This window comes from Talpa europaea (genome assembly GCF_964194135.1).
Source record: "Talpa europaea genome assembly, chromosome: 4".
NCBI classification, from domain to species: Eukaryota; Metazoa; Chordata; class Mammalia; order Eulipotyphla; family Talpidae; genus Talpa; species Talpa europaea.
In genome coordinates this window covers 26015627-26032633 of record NC_140070.1, presented here as the reverse complement: position 1 = coordinate 26032633, position 17007 = coordinate 26015627, and the positions used below count along the sequence as shown (strand labels likewise).

The 17007-nt window shown below is 39.9% G+C and overlaps 1 protein-coding gene across 5 annotated transcripts in view; it reads right to left on the bottom strand.

The window, feature by feature from the left end:
* KCNAB1 (potassium voltage-gated channel subfamily A regulatory beta subunit 1) overlaps nucleotides 1-17007 on the bottom strand; it is a gene marked incomplete at both ends in the record, with an annotated part of 324812 nt that overhangs the window by 31128 nt on the left and 276677 nt on the right. For 3 of the 5 annotated variants that reach the window (XM_084231608.1, XM_084231609.1, XM_084231610.1), the window contains one exon: nucleotides 9659-9745. The exons of the other annotated variants lie outside the window; for them this stretch is intronic. In XM_084231608.1, coding sequence (XP_084087734.1) covers nucleotides 9659-9745 — 87 coding nt within the window. The remainder of the gene's footprint in view (nucleotides 1-9658; nucleotides 9746-17007) is intronic. 5 annotated transcript variants of the gene reach the window in all.

Below are 17007 nucleotides of genomic sequence, written 5' to 3'. Positions count from 1 at the left end.
TTCCTGCCTACTGTTTCTCTGTACTTTTCCCTTCCAGCTACTGGCTCCTAAAAATACCTAATTTTCTTATATAAGTAAATTCTAGGTTGACTGTACTAGGGTTTCAAAATGTTATGTCTAAAAGTATCTTATTTAATTATCATTAATTTTATATGATTGGTTTCATTGAAGCTAGTCACAACACAAGTCACCTTTCAAAATTTAAGACAAATACCAAAACTCAACATTGAGATATATTTAGAAAGGATGGGAAAATTCCAAGTTGTACAAGTTGAGGTTTTGTGGCTTATAATCTTTTCCATTACTCCTTGAAGTAGAAGGACACCTTCAGAAGCTTTTGGATTCCTGGGGAGGATTTGTAGGAGATGGGTGGTGGATATGAAGGATGCCTGTGTATTACAGACACGTTTCATTCAGGTGGACTGTGTCTTATTTTGTGGCTGTGGAGACTTGAATCTCAAGCACGCAAGGTTTTCCTAAATGTCCAATTATATGGGGCTTAGTGGTATTTTCATAAAAAGTAAACATGTTTGTTTTCTGAAACGAATGGAAGTTTTTTTTTTTATATATGTAATTTAAGTCAGAGTCACTTAAAATTAGGAATTTAAATTCATGTAATCCTAACACAGCTTTATTTTTTAATCTTCCCTTGTCCCTAGGCCTACTGAAAATTCAGGCTGGTCCCATGGTCTTCCTGCCCACTCTTTGGTAATAGACCTGACATCATTTTAGGTCAAAAACACAACCTGTACACATCTCAGCGAAAACTTGCATTTCTTCTCTTTTCTTTTCTTTTAAAGTGTATTTTTTTTAAGGATTTATTTATTTATTTATACAAGCACTGGGTACAGTCAGATGTGCGGGAGGGTGAGAGAATTCACCAGAGCCAGAGCAGGGAGCAGAGCAGGCAGAAGGACCGAAGCACACTGCTGAGGGGAGCAGCGGGCGGCAGGAGAGGTCTGCGCGCCACATGGGACCCTCCTCCGGTGGCTGGGAAGCAGCCGGGGATCAAACTGGCGTCGCAGAGGCCACGGGCAGCTTCGCAACCCAGCGCTCAACCGCTGTGCCACCGGGGAGGCACTCTTCTCTTTTCTAACTGAGACCTGCTTGGAGGTGGGATGTGGTTGGTTTCTCTTTTCTCCTCTCTGCTTCTCCTACTGGTTCTGGCATTCAATGGCAGCCTCCACTCTTCCTGTGTGACTCCACACAGGAAACCTTTGCAGATACCCACCCTGTCACCCCCAGGAGGGAAGCTGCCTCCTGGCTGTGCCATTGAAGTAGAGGACCAGCTGCTTCTGCACATCTGGATGTGTCAGAAAGGGGTCAGCTCCTGAGTCAACAGACGCCACTCTGTCACTACGGGGGATGTGTATTAAACACGCTGAGCACTGCTGGGGAGGATGTGGAGATAAAGGATCCCTCTTACATTGCTGGTGGGAATGTAACTTGGTCCAGATAGTATGGAAAGCTGTGTGGAGGTGCCTCAGAATACTAAAAATGGATCTACTAGATGATACAGCGATTCCACTCCTAGGAATCTACCCAAAGGACACAAAAACACTAATTTGAAAGGAAACCTGCACTTCTATGTTTATTGCAGCACTATTACAATAGCCAAGATATGGAAACAATCCAAGTGCCTCAAAACAGACAAATGGATCAAAAAGTTGTGGTATATTTACATAATGGAATATTACTCAGTGATCAAAAAAGACAAACTCATGCCATTTGCAGCAACATGGATAGAGCTGGAAGGGATTATGCTAGCCGAAATAAGTCAGAAGGAAAAAGATAAATACTGGATGGTTTCATTGATATGTGGAATACAGAGAAACCAAAAAAAGGTCAAGAAAAAGCAAAAACTAGCAAGCTGACCATAGATCTGAGGCATACAGCAAGGAAGGGGGAGGGAGAGGATCAAGACGGGGAGAGAAGGACACAAGGGAATATGGTGAGGTTTCATGGGTGATACGGTGGTGGGGGAGCCATGGGGATTACAATGATGTAAGGAAAAAAATTAATAAAATAAAAATAAACACTCCGGGCAGTCTTCTGCTCCCCTACCCCCTACCAGGGAGGGGTGGAGTGAAGGTATAGCCCTCTCCCCCTGGCGGGATGGAGTCACAGCCTCATTCTTTCCAGACGGGCCCTTCTCATTGTGCTCTCTCCTGAAGTGAGGGCTCCAGTTCCAGAGCTGAGAGTGGGGAGCCCATCTTATAGGATGCTTACTCATACCTGGGAAGGACCACAACCCCCCTTATATCACAGATGTAGCAGGGCCCCCAGTGGATGCTAAGTCAGCTATGTGGGACCAGGTTGTTCATGTGGCCTGGGGAGAATCACACCCAGGTTATTTATTAATTACGGATTCAAAGAGGATGGAGCTGACAGACAGGATCTTCACTGAGTGTCAGTCTCAATATGACTGAAAATGGGACATAGTGTCCCTCTTGGCCTCTGAGGGACACACGGAGAAGGACTCAACATCCCCTGTGTTGTTTTCTTGGGAGAAAGGCTTAATCTTAATTTAATCATGAGAAAACAATCAGAGAGATCTGGTGTGAAAGACATTCTCCAAAACAACTGGTGTGAAGTTTAAAAAAACGTCAATGTCAGGCCTCCCCAGTGGCACAATGGGTTGAACAGCGCTGTGAAGATGTCCGCAGCCTCTGCAGCACAGGTATGATTCCCAGCCAGCCAGGGACATATCCACATTGCGCGGCAGACCTCTCCTGCCGTGCCTGCTGCTCTCCTCAGCAGTGCTTTTGGTCTGTCTGCCTGTTCTGTTCCCTGCTCTGTCTCTGGTGAATTCTCTCACCCTCCCGTGCCTCTGGCCTGTACCCCAGTGCTTGTATAAATAAATAAATAAATCTTAAAAATAAGGCAATGTCATTAAGAGAAAAAAAAAAAGGTGGAGGAACCATTTTGACCAAAGAGAGAATGAAAAGCCAACTAAATGCCAAGTGGTATTTAATTAAATCATGAACCCAATTCTATCTTAAAAAAAAAGAAAAAAAAAAGTCCTGGGCTTCCCCTGGTGGTGCAGCAGTTGAGCGCTGGGTTGTGAAGCTGCCAGCAACCTCTGCAGCACCGGTTCAGTCCCCGCCGCAGGTGAGGGTCCCACATGGCGCGTAGACCTCTCCTGCTGCCCACTGCTCCCCTCAGCAGTGTATTTTGTCAGTCTGCATGTTCTGTTCCCCACTCTGGCTCTGGTGAATCCTCTCACCCTCCAGCGCTTCTGACTGTACCCAGTGCTAGTATAAATAAATAAATCTTAAAAAAAAAAAAAGTCCTATAAAGGGCATTTTAGGATATTTGGATATGACCCGCATGTTAGATAATAGTGATACATCGTGGGTAAGGTGCCAGGGTGTGATGGTCACGTCATGATTGTATTGAAGGCCTGCTGTGGAGACACTGTTCACGTGTGAAATGTCATAATGAGAGAGAGCAAGAGAGGGCAAAATAGAGGCAAAATACAGCCTCATTTGGTAAACCCAGGAGTAACGTATAGGGTGTTAATTTTTTTCAACTTCTCTGAGATTTTAATTTCTCAAAACATTTTTTCTAAAAATCATAGAACCAGCTTTTGCCCATTTCGCAATATTACAAATGGAGATTTGGTATCTTTTTGAATTTCAATTGTGTCTTAATGCCTGGTTGCAACTTCGATTATTACATCTTATTATGCCTATATATGCCAAAAAGCACAGACTGATGTTATTATAATAGCCTCAAAACATTTATGCAGGGCATCACAATTTATAAAACATTTCAACCAATCTTGGGAACAGCCAGGAAAGGTAATATTTTTACTCTTCCTGTTTTCCAAATGAAAAACTGAGGAGCAAAAAGTCTGAGCAACCCAATCAAGTTCCTATACCTGAAGCTAGGATCCCTGTCCTCTGACTGCAGACCTGATATTTTTCACGACACAAATATCCAGGAGGGGTTTAGCAAAAGCCATATGCTCTCTATCATGACTTCATTTTGTACAGAAAGTAAGTGAGATACTTAAGGGTTTGTTTATCCCTGCTGCCTAAGAATTCCAAATCAGCTCTGACACGGGTGGCTGCCACCCCACTGCATCAGCCTGCTAGAGAACCAGGAGGGATACCGCTAAGTGATGGCTGCTCACATCCATAGTCCCACTGCCCGGGACGGCGTTGGGCTAATGAGAGTTCCCAGGTCCTACCTATGTCACAGTGGATGAGATGCAGTTAGGACGTTATAGAGTGAATCCCCTTGAGACTGAGTCGACATCCCCTCAGAATGCAGAGGTAAATCTTGTCACAACTCCAGCTATCTTTCAGGGAGATGACAACTCTTGCAGAAGGAAGTTCGCATGAGTCACAAACTCACAGCCCCAGAATACTAAGTAGCTCTGTCTCCACCTGACAGCTGGGGGGAACGGAAGCCATTTCCGTTCTCTTGGTCTTTTTTTTCTTAACTAAAAACAACTTTGGAAGAGAAGAAAAAAACAACTCCCCCAAACCACTCTTTCTGGGCTTGGCCAGGGCCACATATCTGCAATGTGGAGGTCCAAAAGGCCCCCAGACCCAGGCCCAACTCCTTTCTCCTCTAGAGTCTTACCATTGATGGGGGTTGAACAGTTTCTGCTGTCACTGTTGATGGAAGATGTGAAGAAAGGAAATAAAAGGGGAAAGAGAATAGAGGAAGTGGCTAAACTGCATAGAAGCTGCATTCTTCTCTGGGATGTTCCCTTCCAACCTGGACTTTATGCAATGAGGTTGGGAATCTTTGATTTACAAGAAAAGCATAGAATACTGCAGCAGATGTTTGCACATTGTCACTGGGAGTGTGGTTTGTCACATTACATGTTTGCTGCAGCCTTGGCAATCTCAGCTTCTCTGTATGCTCCAGCAGAGGTCATTTTTCCTAATGCTCCTATTCAATCTATGGAACCCAAGTGGACAAATTGTTAACTGGGGCTCTGTTCCTGATAGTTGCACATCACCATGATCCACACTCAGAGCTTTGGTGATGGGGTGGGGTGAGGGAGCGGGGAGAGGGGAGTTAACTGTAGGGAGTTTTTCAACAGCCCTAGAAGACTGCAAATCTGAGGTACCATGTGCACAAGGAATAGTGCACTCTGCAGTGTGTTTCTATTGTTAATTATGATTGTTCAGATCTGTTCAGAAAGCCAGAAAGTCAAACAAATAATGAAGATAAATGAAATTGGGGAAACAGATAAAACTATCTCACCTACTTCTTTTTACTTTTTATTTTTAAAAAAATTTTTAAAGATTTATTTATTTACGCATACAAAGAACTGGGGTACAGGTCAGAGGTGCAGGGGGTTAGAGGATTCACCAGAGACAGAGTAGGGAACAGAACAGGCAGACTGACTGAAATACACTGCTGAGGGGAGCAGAGGGGGAGACAGGAAAGGTCTGCTGTGCCATGTGTGTTCCTCCCTGACCTGGGATTGAATTCTTGCTGCAGTGGCTGTGGATAGTGTCACCGTGCTGTGCTTAGCCCTTTGCACCACCAGGGAGGCCCTCTATTTACTTTTTAATATAATTAATAGAAAATATAAAATATATATGTGGATTATATTTCCAGCGGACAGCACTGTTACAAGACTACTTGCAGAAAATTTCTTCCTAGTGATTACTACATTTTTTGGAATGGGTGAAGGTGTCTTTCAGGGCAGATAATAAAAAATTGGGCAGAAGGGATGATTCATCATGGTTCAATGGTCTTTCCAGTTTTAGGCCATTACATTTTTGGTTCTGAAAACTTAACCTTGGAGTCTGACTATCCAGGTCCAATGTTTTGAATTGGGAAAATGTACACAATTTGTGATGCTGTAATGTTTGCTGCTTTGTCATAGTTCCTCAGTTGCCATGGGATGTCTTGATTCTTGAATATGTTTCTACTTGCATAGTAAGACACTAATAAAGATGGCTTAGAAAGAAGTATAATTATGGGATGGACTGTTTGATGTGATGATATGATGGGAATTAAGTAAAACTAAATTTGATCTTGTCTCTCTTACTTGAAATGAAAACATCTGGATTGCTTTATGTCTGTATTGACCTGCTGGCAGGGGAAGATAAATAATTTGAACTCCAATTATGTTGGGCATAATATTTAATGACTCAGGGATTCTATGAGATTAGTTTTGACAAAAAGCTCTGCATGAAAAATACAAAAACTCAAATTTGAAGTGACTTTTAAATTAAGATTTAATCTAATTAAAATTCATCACATTCTTCAGATCAACAAATTAGTGGGCTTCTTTCCTTTCAGAAAAAAAATCTATATAAAGTAGAATGGCTTATCACTTTTTTTTCAGAAGCAGTATGTGATTCACCACCTTCTTTCATGGCCACAGTCATGCCTGATCACTTCCTCCCCAGAGTGAGAAGAGCATAGATGGAGAAACTATCCTGGCATTTGGGAATAACAGCAAACCCCACCAAAAAACCTCCTAGTTGCAGGACTTCAGACACACGAGCACTCCACGTCAACTTGCTCTGCACGACTCAGGTGGAATGAACTTTCTATGGTCTAACGAGTTCAAGAGAAGATTTTGAAACACACCTTGGGATTTAAGTAAATGAGAGACTTAAGAATGTAAGTATCGCAGAGCACAAGGAACTGTCAGTGACTCAACTGGGAAGAGCACAGCCTCCTAAGAAAGAAGAGATGGGGTATGGGCTGATTTTTTTTGGATTTGGATAACATGCCATTGATGCCAGATATTATAGCAGAAACAGATGGCATGACAGATGCTGTGAAAGAAAAATGACTTACTACTAGGTGAACCAGAAAAAATAAACAAGAAGGACAGGGGGGGGAAAGCACATAAATCCCCCTCTGTTGCCAGGAACATCTTCCCATAGCCTTGTATTCCATAGGTTGCAGATAGCAAATGACAAGTTTCATCCCTTTCTCCAGTGACTGAATGTTTATAATTTAGCCGTTCTTTTGGAGAGTTCATTTTTTGTCTACTAATTTTCTAAGGAAGAAGGGACTGCAACAACTAATTAACTATATCATGCCAATAAATTATAAAGAGGATGTTACAGCTAATCTTTTCTGGCTCAATAGTTGTTATATGATAAATAGAAACTGGATAAAACTCATCTTGGTTTATTTTAGAAATGTTCCCAATTAACATTGCTTTATAGTAAGAATCAAATGAATGGGGTTGGCATTTAAAAAAAATTAAATCAAAGTTGTTTAAAATGTGTATTCCAAAGCTGGGCTGGGTGCTCTCATTAGGTCCCTTGGGTTTAAAATAGGTGCCTCGGAAAAATTATAAATTAGTGTCTGTTGTGGCTCCATGGAATTGATAGGGAATGGTTGAAACCAATAAAAATGATGTATACTAAAGATATGCACCCAGGCACACACATACTAAACAGTGCTGACATCTGTAGGTTTAATGTATTGAAATTCAGCAATATATACTCAGGAACTTGTATTGTTTATATCAGATAGAATTGGATGCAAGTGACAGCCTAAAATTACTAATGTGAGTTGCTGGGGGAGGTGGGGGTAGGATGAGAATAATATCGAGGATTTTCCAATGATTACCAAAAAACAAACCAAAAAAAGTGACTGGGCAAGTGATGGGTTTGCCACTGTATTTGGAGAAGAAATAAAACAACTAAGTAGAGGTTATGGAGTAGCACTCACTGATGAAAATTACTGTCAGGATTTCAGGGTAATTTTGATCATGCCTAACATTTCCTTTGTGTATTATTTTTAGAAACACAACTCTCTAAGTATAGATTCCATTGTATATGTACAAGTTTCACTCATACACAAGTGCACCCAAGACCACCTGGCAATCCCTGTCTCCTTTTTTCTTCTTCTTTATTGCCCAGATCAGCATTTTCCTCTGTTAAAGTAGAAGAGACCAAATGTAGAAACTGGGTTTCCAGAAACTAGTATCAAAATGGCATTTCCATCTGGCTCACCTTGGAACAAATGATTCTACTAAGTTTGATCATATACATTTTCTGAAAGTGAGAGTGAATTCACAGGGGAGCTATTTCAATCTGGAATAAGTCCTAGTGACAAACTGCCTGTAGTATGTCCCTGCTAAGTACATCTGGAAGACTAAGCTTGGAGCTGGAGTGCCTGGCAAAAAGGCACTTGGTGGGGTGGGGAGACAGACCTCTTCCCACGAAGAGAGCTTGATTGTCATCAAGTTACAAAATGCATTGTTTCTTGACCTTATTAAGAAATGGCAAATCTGCATTGCTGATAGCCTTCACTGAGCTTCTGAATTTGGACAGTGACTAATGATAAAATAGCTTCCTGTTTGTCTTGGTGGAATTTTCTGTCAGAAATGAAAGGGAATGTGAATTTTCTATGATTCCAGCAGAGGCTGGACAACGGTACATTTACAAATCCACCAGGTGGCATTTTTTTTTATAAGCTCCCTTATAAGCTTATAAGCTCCCTTCTAATAAATTTCAACACACAATCAGTGTTCATAGAACAGACCCATTATCATAGCAGTATCACATCATTTGGTTCCTAATTAAGAACTTCTGCCTTGTATAATGTAAGTTTTCTTTTTGAGATACTCCTACATTATATCCCTAAAATTAAAAACAGAGGTAGGATGGGAAAAAAAAAGAAGAGACTCAGAAATATCCCAGATGTTCTTCTATCTTGTACATGGTATAATTCAAAGACATGTTTCCAAAGAAGATGGTCACCAGGCTTTTAATTCATATGCACTTTAATTATAACTTCTATGCCACTATCACTTCTAAAATTTCTATAACTCTATCACAAGAACCTGATTTATTATAAGACACTGAACTACCTTTTGAATCATCATGGACAAATTTACCTTTAGAGTAATTGTATGCCTGTTACTCTAGTCTAATTCTTTGAAAACTTGTAAATCCACTTCATACATCTCAAATAGCCAGAACATTCCTTTTTTCCTTTCCCCCAAATATCTTCATTCTTACTCAACTCAATCAAGTGATAATCCACATGACTGCAAACTCCAATTAACTAAAACATTCTTTTTAATTTTTCCTCCCAAACTATCTTTTCTTTCTTAAGCACTCTAGGTAGTTTCCATAAATGAAAATTGAAGAGAATCTGGTTTTAGGAACATTCTGAAATCTTCCACAAGGAGATGGGTAAAGTATTGTCTTCAAACAGTTGTAAGAGAAAGGGGATAAAATGTAGCTCCTTCAGAATCAGCAACCAAATTCCAAGAAAGAGTCTTGTTTTGAAGTGGTGAGCCCTGGAACATCCCACTGAGCACTTGTCACCACAGTGTGGAAACTAATCAAACTTCAAGTTATAAAATAGAAGGTCCTCAGAAAACTGACTCCAAAATAATGATGGCTGTGTTATAAACTCCCCTTCCAGTAAACACTATTGTTTTAGTTGATGAAATCACAAAAGTGAACCTAGAAGAAGTGAGCATAATAGCCACTGATGCCACAACCCCAGTGCAGCAACGAAGCAGTTTGTTTACCAGGAAGAAGCAGGACCTGGAGCCCTGGCTTGAGGATAAGCGTTGAAGGGCATGAAACGGAAAGGTATTTGTTTTTCATATTCAATCATATCAGTCAATATATTTCATTTCCCTGAGTGGAATAAGTCATGAAACTAGTACCAAGAACTCTTTTTAAGTGTCTTCACTCACCTTCCATGGGGGTGTTGCTGTCCGGTCGATTGGCGAAGACCACATCCACGTACTCCAGCTGCAGCCTCTGGAGGGAGCCCTTCAATCCTGACAGGCAGGGACAGGAAAAACCCAAAAGTTCAAATATAAGTGGTACAAGACAGAGTTGATGATTCATTTCCTTCAAGAACTTACTGGGGGGGGGGGGGAAGCACTGGATAATTTTTAAAAGTTCTTCAATACAATGATGTGTTTATGGGCTTCCAGAACCTTTAAAAAATACATCAGAAGCTGACTTTGTCCCCACCCAATTCTTAGAAAATTTTCAATGATTTTAGCACTTCTACCCAACTGAAAATACATTCTCAGTAGTGAACTTACGTAGTGACACGTGTGGCGGTATCCAGATGCAATATTTAGACTAAAAAGCAGCTTGGGAGTTTAACTTATTTCTTTTTAAAAAATTGCAAGTTAAGGTCATGTTTTGAATTACTTAATAGGCTCGCAGTGGGTTTGAGATTGTGATTGCACATAAAAACATTAAAATATTATAAGAATAAATGTCAATCCAATCTTAAGGTACACATGGGTTTAAACAGTAACCGAGGGGTTGGCAAATGAAGACTTTGCTCAGTATTTCACTAAGTGGAACAAAGTTTGAAGAACCTTAAATATAGCTGAGTTCTACCATTTCCATTACTTCCCATTCTTTGGGGAAGAAACTAAAACATTAGAAGCTGTAACAATTTAAGAAGAGGGTTAGAGCTTAAAAAAAATTCTGGAAGCAATAATCTATGTCTCAGCCCTGACTATTTGGTCACATTCTTATGAGTACTCAGAAAAAGATTATTTAATTTCAGTAAAATTAATACTTCCCTGAAATAGACTGTATTGTATATGATATTATGCAACCAAAGGCTGACAGTGTTCAAGAATCATTTTATCTCATTTCCATGAGGCTCTCAGCATTTCCTTATCACCCTATTTAATTTCAGGAAGACCGGAGGATTTTTTTCTCTTTTATTACAGGCATAAAATTAATTGCATGTTAAATGAGGCTCTTATAAATTTAAATTTGGGCTCATCTCAATTTGATTTCCAAACTAGTTTATCGACCAGCCACAATTACTTTTCTGACAGGAAAATGGAGTGCTTAAATATAGTTTTGGAAATATTTTTCATTTACTGAAAGAGGACTGTCTAGTGGGGGTAGCTTGTTAAAAGAAATATTGCTGAAAAGATCAGGACAGATGGGTGTTAGAAGGACTAATACCTTCTCTTCAGAAACCTGGGTTGGCTTTCAGGCCTGGAGAATCACCAAGCTATCTCAAGGGGCAGATGGAAATTAAATTTACCTTAGAAAACACTGTGATGTGAGCCACTTTGGGGAAGCAATTCTATGTATGAAGGAAACTTGGGGAGGCCAGGAGAACCAAGCAAACAAATAATGGGCAATGTGGGTTGGGAAGTTTGGAAATTTAAATCCTGGAGTGCTGTGAGAGATCCTGCTTGGCTTGACATTTTTGGGATCCTACTTGGTGAATGTGACTTCTTTTGTGACTTGACTGTAATCTGTAGTGGAGATAACAGTATTTACTACCTTTGGAATTGCTGCTCCAGAGAGCAAGTAAATCAATTGCCAATCACTTTGTAAGTGCAAGTCTAAAGAAATGTGGTGATTGTAACAGTGGTGTTCACATCTGGAAAGGTTCCAAATGAACCTTGTTAAAAACTAACGCCCAAAATTTTCAGAGTCCCCTAACGGGAGGCATTAATGGCCATGTCTAGCATAGCATAGGACACAGTCCTTTATGATGGTGCACTCCCTCTCTGTCTCTTCCAAGCAAGTCAATATGGGCTGATGGTAAGTAACCAGGAGACACTTTTACAACTTGATCCTGTTGTAATCCTGTGTGATCAGACACAAGGTATGTCACTTACTCTTCCACACCACCAGTTATGTCCCAAGTCCTCATTTCATCCTGAGCCTGTGTTGGACTCTGCTTGTAGAAAGATTCATGGACATATTTCTCCCCAAGGAGCTAACAGTGCATAATAACAGCATCTGTTGGCTGTTCAAGGTAACAATGTGTACTTATAAATAAAAACGTAGTCTTCATATTCAGATCATCTCATATGCAACCGTTTCTCACCTCTCACTCCTTTTCCTGGGAGGCATTCTGTCTTCATAGTTAGTATACAAAATGATGTATTGCATCATGTCAGTGATCCACCTAGTGTCTACTCCAACTCTGAGGGGAGGTTGTGCCTCAAAAAGACACTGTACACTGCCTTTGAAAATTGCAACCACATAAGTCTTGTGATCTGTGATTAAAAACTTTGGATTTTACTCCACATGAGATGACAAAACATTGGTGAGGGGTTGGGAGGTAAAGAGAAGTGGGTTATATGGGGGAAATGATCTGCTCAGATTTTGAACTGGTCATTCTGCCTGCTGAGAACCTGGGGCGCTGGGGTGAAAGCATCTCTTCATTCTGAGAGATGAGTTCCTAAGAAAATTCCTCATTTATTTAAAGGTAGAAGCCTACCGCAGCAGATCAAGTGAAGACCAATTTGGTGAGAAGTGTTCACACTCAGGGCAAGTTGGGCAAGAAGAGTAGGAGGACTTTGCTGGATATAAGGTGTGGAGGGAGAGGAATCGAGGAAGACTCCTAAACCATTGGCCTGAGAAATGAGTGACAGCCAGTGAGATGGGGAGGGTAGAGGAAAGCAAATTGGTGGGAGTGGGGGTGGGAGCCATAGGCACTTTGACAGCACATTTTCGACCACGAGAAGCTCTTGGCTGCTGGGTGGACCAGGGTAGCTCTCGGGGGAGAGGTTTGTGCAGGTGAGGCACAGGGTTTAGGGTCCAGTGCTGATCTAGATGTCCTCGCCAATGTCTCATAGCCTCTCTGAACTCACTTTCCTCATCTGTCTAAACACAGAAGGGAGTGAGATGATCATTCTGCTTTGCTCTTTCATCTGACCACAGGCCAGATCAGGCAGTGCTGCCTTTCCTTCCTAGATGTTTTTAAATCTATGACTTAAGCTGAATCATAGCAACATAAAGATATAAAGAGACATGTAGGGTTTATCTCCCATAAACAAATAGTCATGTTCTATCTCCATTTTGCAAATGTTGAGCAGTGGCTTGGGGCCAGGTATTGTTTTAAGTAGACTTGCAAAAATGCATTTGCCTTGGCTCCAGAGGGGCAGCTGGGCAGCTAATCACAACCGAAGGAGGTTAGTGCCCCGTGGCTTGCTGAAAGCACTTCTGATATTCCCTTGTCCCTGGGCACTACCCTAGCATCTGTGGGAATGAATGCAGGAGAAAAGCTCCTGCCCTTGAAGAGATGTCCATAAGTTAACTGGCGATCTTCAAAAATCCACAAGCTAATAAATTGTATCATGTAAAGAAAATAGCTATCAAGTGACTGCAGTAAAAAGAATTCTAAGTTCATTTTTCTTTTAGCTTTTGAAGTTTGAAAGCCATTAAGTTGTTTATAAGGTGGACCTTAATTCAGCTCACGGCTTTATTTCACAGGAGTCTCAAGAATGATGCTCCTTCCAGGTGTTAAGCAGATTGGCCTGGTTAGGGATGGATCAGGTGTGTAATCTTGCAGGATTAACTCAGTGACTTGGAGATTCTGCAAGGGATCTTTTCAAATAAGCTATTTTCCACATGTACCACCCCTTTGCCTCACTATCTAATTTAAAAATAATATGCCTCACATAATGTACACTGTTTCCGCATATCATTTCCCAGCTTCTTTTAGGTAGACTTCTCAGTTAGGATTTAAGACACACCTGTTTGTTTTCCTGAAGGCTTCACTGCATTAGGATAATACATGTGGCTACATCTCCCACTGTGAATCACACTCAAACTGGGGAGAGGGAGGCAGGCAAGTGCAGTTTCCCTGGTGCCCACTGTGGTGAATCTACTTGTTAAGAAATTCATTCTTATACTGAAAAATCATAAATTATAATTTTTTTTAAAAAAAGTTCAGATAGTAGGGTTTGATATTTGCCAGTCATTAAAAAGATCCAAGCAGAATGTGGTTAGATTGTTTTCATCTCCTGATCCTAAAATAATGATAGTGGCTTGTGTTCTGAATTACGTAACAAAACTGTTGTTTACCTGAAAGGCAAATAAAGACTTAAATGCAGCTTTTGTCTATAAAAGCACACAATTTTCTTTTTCTCACGGTTTGACTTGCCAAACTATTTCTATCCTTTCACGTTAGGCACTAAAGAAATTTGATCTGCTAAATTCTAACACTGGCACAAATTTGGGCTTAATGAATGTTTGTGGAGAGGCTGAATGAATAAATATACTTTCAGAATCTGAAAGGACGTAGGGGTCCTAACTGGATGTAATAAACCTATTAGTGAAATTTCTGCCCCCTCCTCGTGAATCTAAGGAGAACGTTTCTCAAAGGATTTAAGTCAAGGATTTGGGACCTCACGGTAAAGGTCTTTCACATGAAATTTTTCAAAACTGTGTAATGCACCAATCGAGCTCATTTTACACTTTGTGAATTAACTCAGGTTGCCAAGGTCACCCAGCGCATGACTTTCGTCTTATTCTCTAACAGTTTCTCAAGTGTAATGTGCATCTGAATCTGCAATATTGAAAAGGGTCACCTTCCTCACAGAGAAAGTACTAAGGAAACTCAAGGAGAAGATCTGTAAATGGCTTCAAACTTTATTTTGGGTCTAGAGACTCATGTCTCTTCTTCTCTGCAAAGTCCACTCAATCCCTAATTTCAGCCTTCCCAGAAATATCTTCTGAACTGACTCCCTGACACTCATGAGCACTGTCTTTGACTGAAAGTATGAACTGCAAAGTGACACCAAAATGACAACATTGTAATTTATCTTCAACCTCAAAAGTTTGAAATTTTATGCTAAAGTTTGAATCTATATCAGCTTGAATTTTAGCTGAACTTGTTTCTTCATTCTGAGAGATGAGTTCCTAAGAAAATTCCTCATTTATTTAAAGGTAGAGAAATTTTAAAGTATTTCTATTAAGTCATATGAGCTGTGAAGAAAACGGATTTTAAAAAAAGCTGGAATTCTGAGATTATACACATGCACTGGTAAATAGTAAAGCAACGGAGATTCGGTGAAGAGCCTGGTAATACATCTTCATTCTTTTTCACTTTGATTTTATATTTCTCTGTTCACTGCCTGTGTAAGGCATTTTCTGAATCTCCTTTTTAATCAGATTAAAAAGAAAAGAAAAACAATAACTTGGTAGGCAGTACCTGGCTCCCTGTGCATTCTGCTAGGTACTACAGGCCAACTGGGATTATTTCTTAGTGACAAATGAAGAGGCAGGAGACACAAGTTATGGCAAATGCTAGACCAGGACTGACAATGATTTTGAGAGGCAGGCTCAGTTGGACTTGACCGTGTCAACCAGGACACCAATGCTTGAGAAGAGATTTTTGTTTGGGTGAGAACTTGGGCATACCAGCAATTTCTCTAGTGTGAGAAAGTGGTCATGCATTGTGGCAGCCTCAGAATGGTGTTCACTTAGTAATACTTAGTAATGGTGTTCACTTCCTTCTCTTATCCAGAGAAGGAAGAGCAGCAGAGGCACTGATAATAATAATAGGTGATGGTGACAAAGATAGCATTGAAGTTCTTATTATGACAGGCACTGTGCTCAGTGTGACTGATCTAATTTCAATCCCTGTATAGTAACCCTATGGGGTAGGAATATTTATAGCTTATTTTATAATTGTGGAGATGGAGAGTTAGTGAGGTTAAGTAACTTGCACAAAGTCACTTAGCTCATAAATGACAGAATTGGAAATTAATCCAAGGTATGTCTGATTTCAAAACCCAAATGCCTACAAATTTGTTGAAAATCAGTTAGTAAGAGAAACTCAGACTTTGAACATAATGGAATGATATAATTATTACTGTTAATATAAGAATATAATTAATATTATTAAATTAACAGTATCAAGTATATGTATATACATACATATGTCATTATCTAGTCACAAATGTTTCCATTTGAAATTAAATGATTGAATACTGGAAATAATTTTTTTCTAGTGCAAGTCTAAGGCATTTCAAAGTAGTTATCTTTATAGGTCAATAAGGCTCTCTAACTTTCAAAGTCACATGAATATCTTCAATTTGACATTATCTTTCAGATTAGGCTCATAGGGAGAAAAAACTCCCAATAAAATGGCAGTCTGGGAGAAAATATTTGCAACAAATAGAACCAACAAGGAGTGAATATTTAAATATACAAAGAGCTCTGACAAACTGCAAATTAAAACCAAGACAAACAACTCAAAGAAGTAAAGTCCAAGAACATCAAAAGTTAATTCCCAGAAAGAGAAGCACAAAGTTATGACATCCACTAATAAATAAATGCATAAATAAGCAGATAAATAAAACCAGCTACTCCATCAGAGTGGTATATTTTTCTTAGAAAATAATTTTTTGTTAAAATATGCATTATTCTCTGACCTAACAATGGCACTTCTGGTATTTACCACATTTAAATAGGGATGGTCATTTGTATAATTCTTTTCAATACTATTGATAAAAGCTGGAAATAATCCTTAAACCATATGTATGTGCAGGCATGTGCGTGTAAATTGTATTTTAATTGAGAAAAATGTAAAGTTTATGTAAGTGTGTATATATATATATATATATATATATATATATATCTTGATTTCTTTGGTTTAATACAAACACTTTTGTATTTCTTTTGTAAGTGTATATAGATAAGTCAGTGTAACTACAGAAAAAAGTTGGGAAGTATAATGCACCGGATTGTCCAAGTGTAGAGTGAAATGAGGTGGGCAAACGGTACTATTGACTTATTTTTACTTTTTTTTTTTTAAAGAGGCTTGTTTTATTTATTTGTTTGTTTGTTTGTTTGTTTTGTTTATACATGCACTGGGTACAGTCAGAGCGCGGGAGGGTGAGAGAATTCACCAGAGCCAGAGCGGGGAGCAGAGCAGGCAGAAGGACCGAAGTACACTGCTGAGGGGAGCAGCGGGCGGCAGGAGAGGTCTGCGCGCCATGTGGGACCCTCCTCCGGTGGCCGGGGAGCAGCCGGGGATCGAACCGGCGCTGCAGAGGCTGCAGGCAGCTTTGCAAACCCAGCGCTCAACCACTGCGCCACCGGGGAGGCCCGACTTATTTTTACTTTTAAAGAGGTGGGATTAGAACACACTTTATGTTTTTGGTGACTTTAGCATTTCATAAATGAAATTAGTTTTTAAAAGGATAAAATAAACTGTCTTAATGATTAATCATGAACCTAAAATTACAAAAATCTTGAATTTTTGTGAAATATGTTGGGAAATATACCGCATTCCCCTTTTGACATTTTT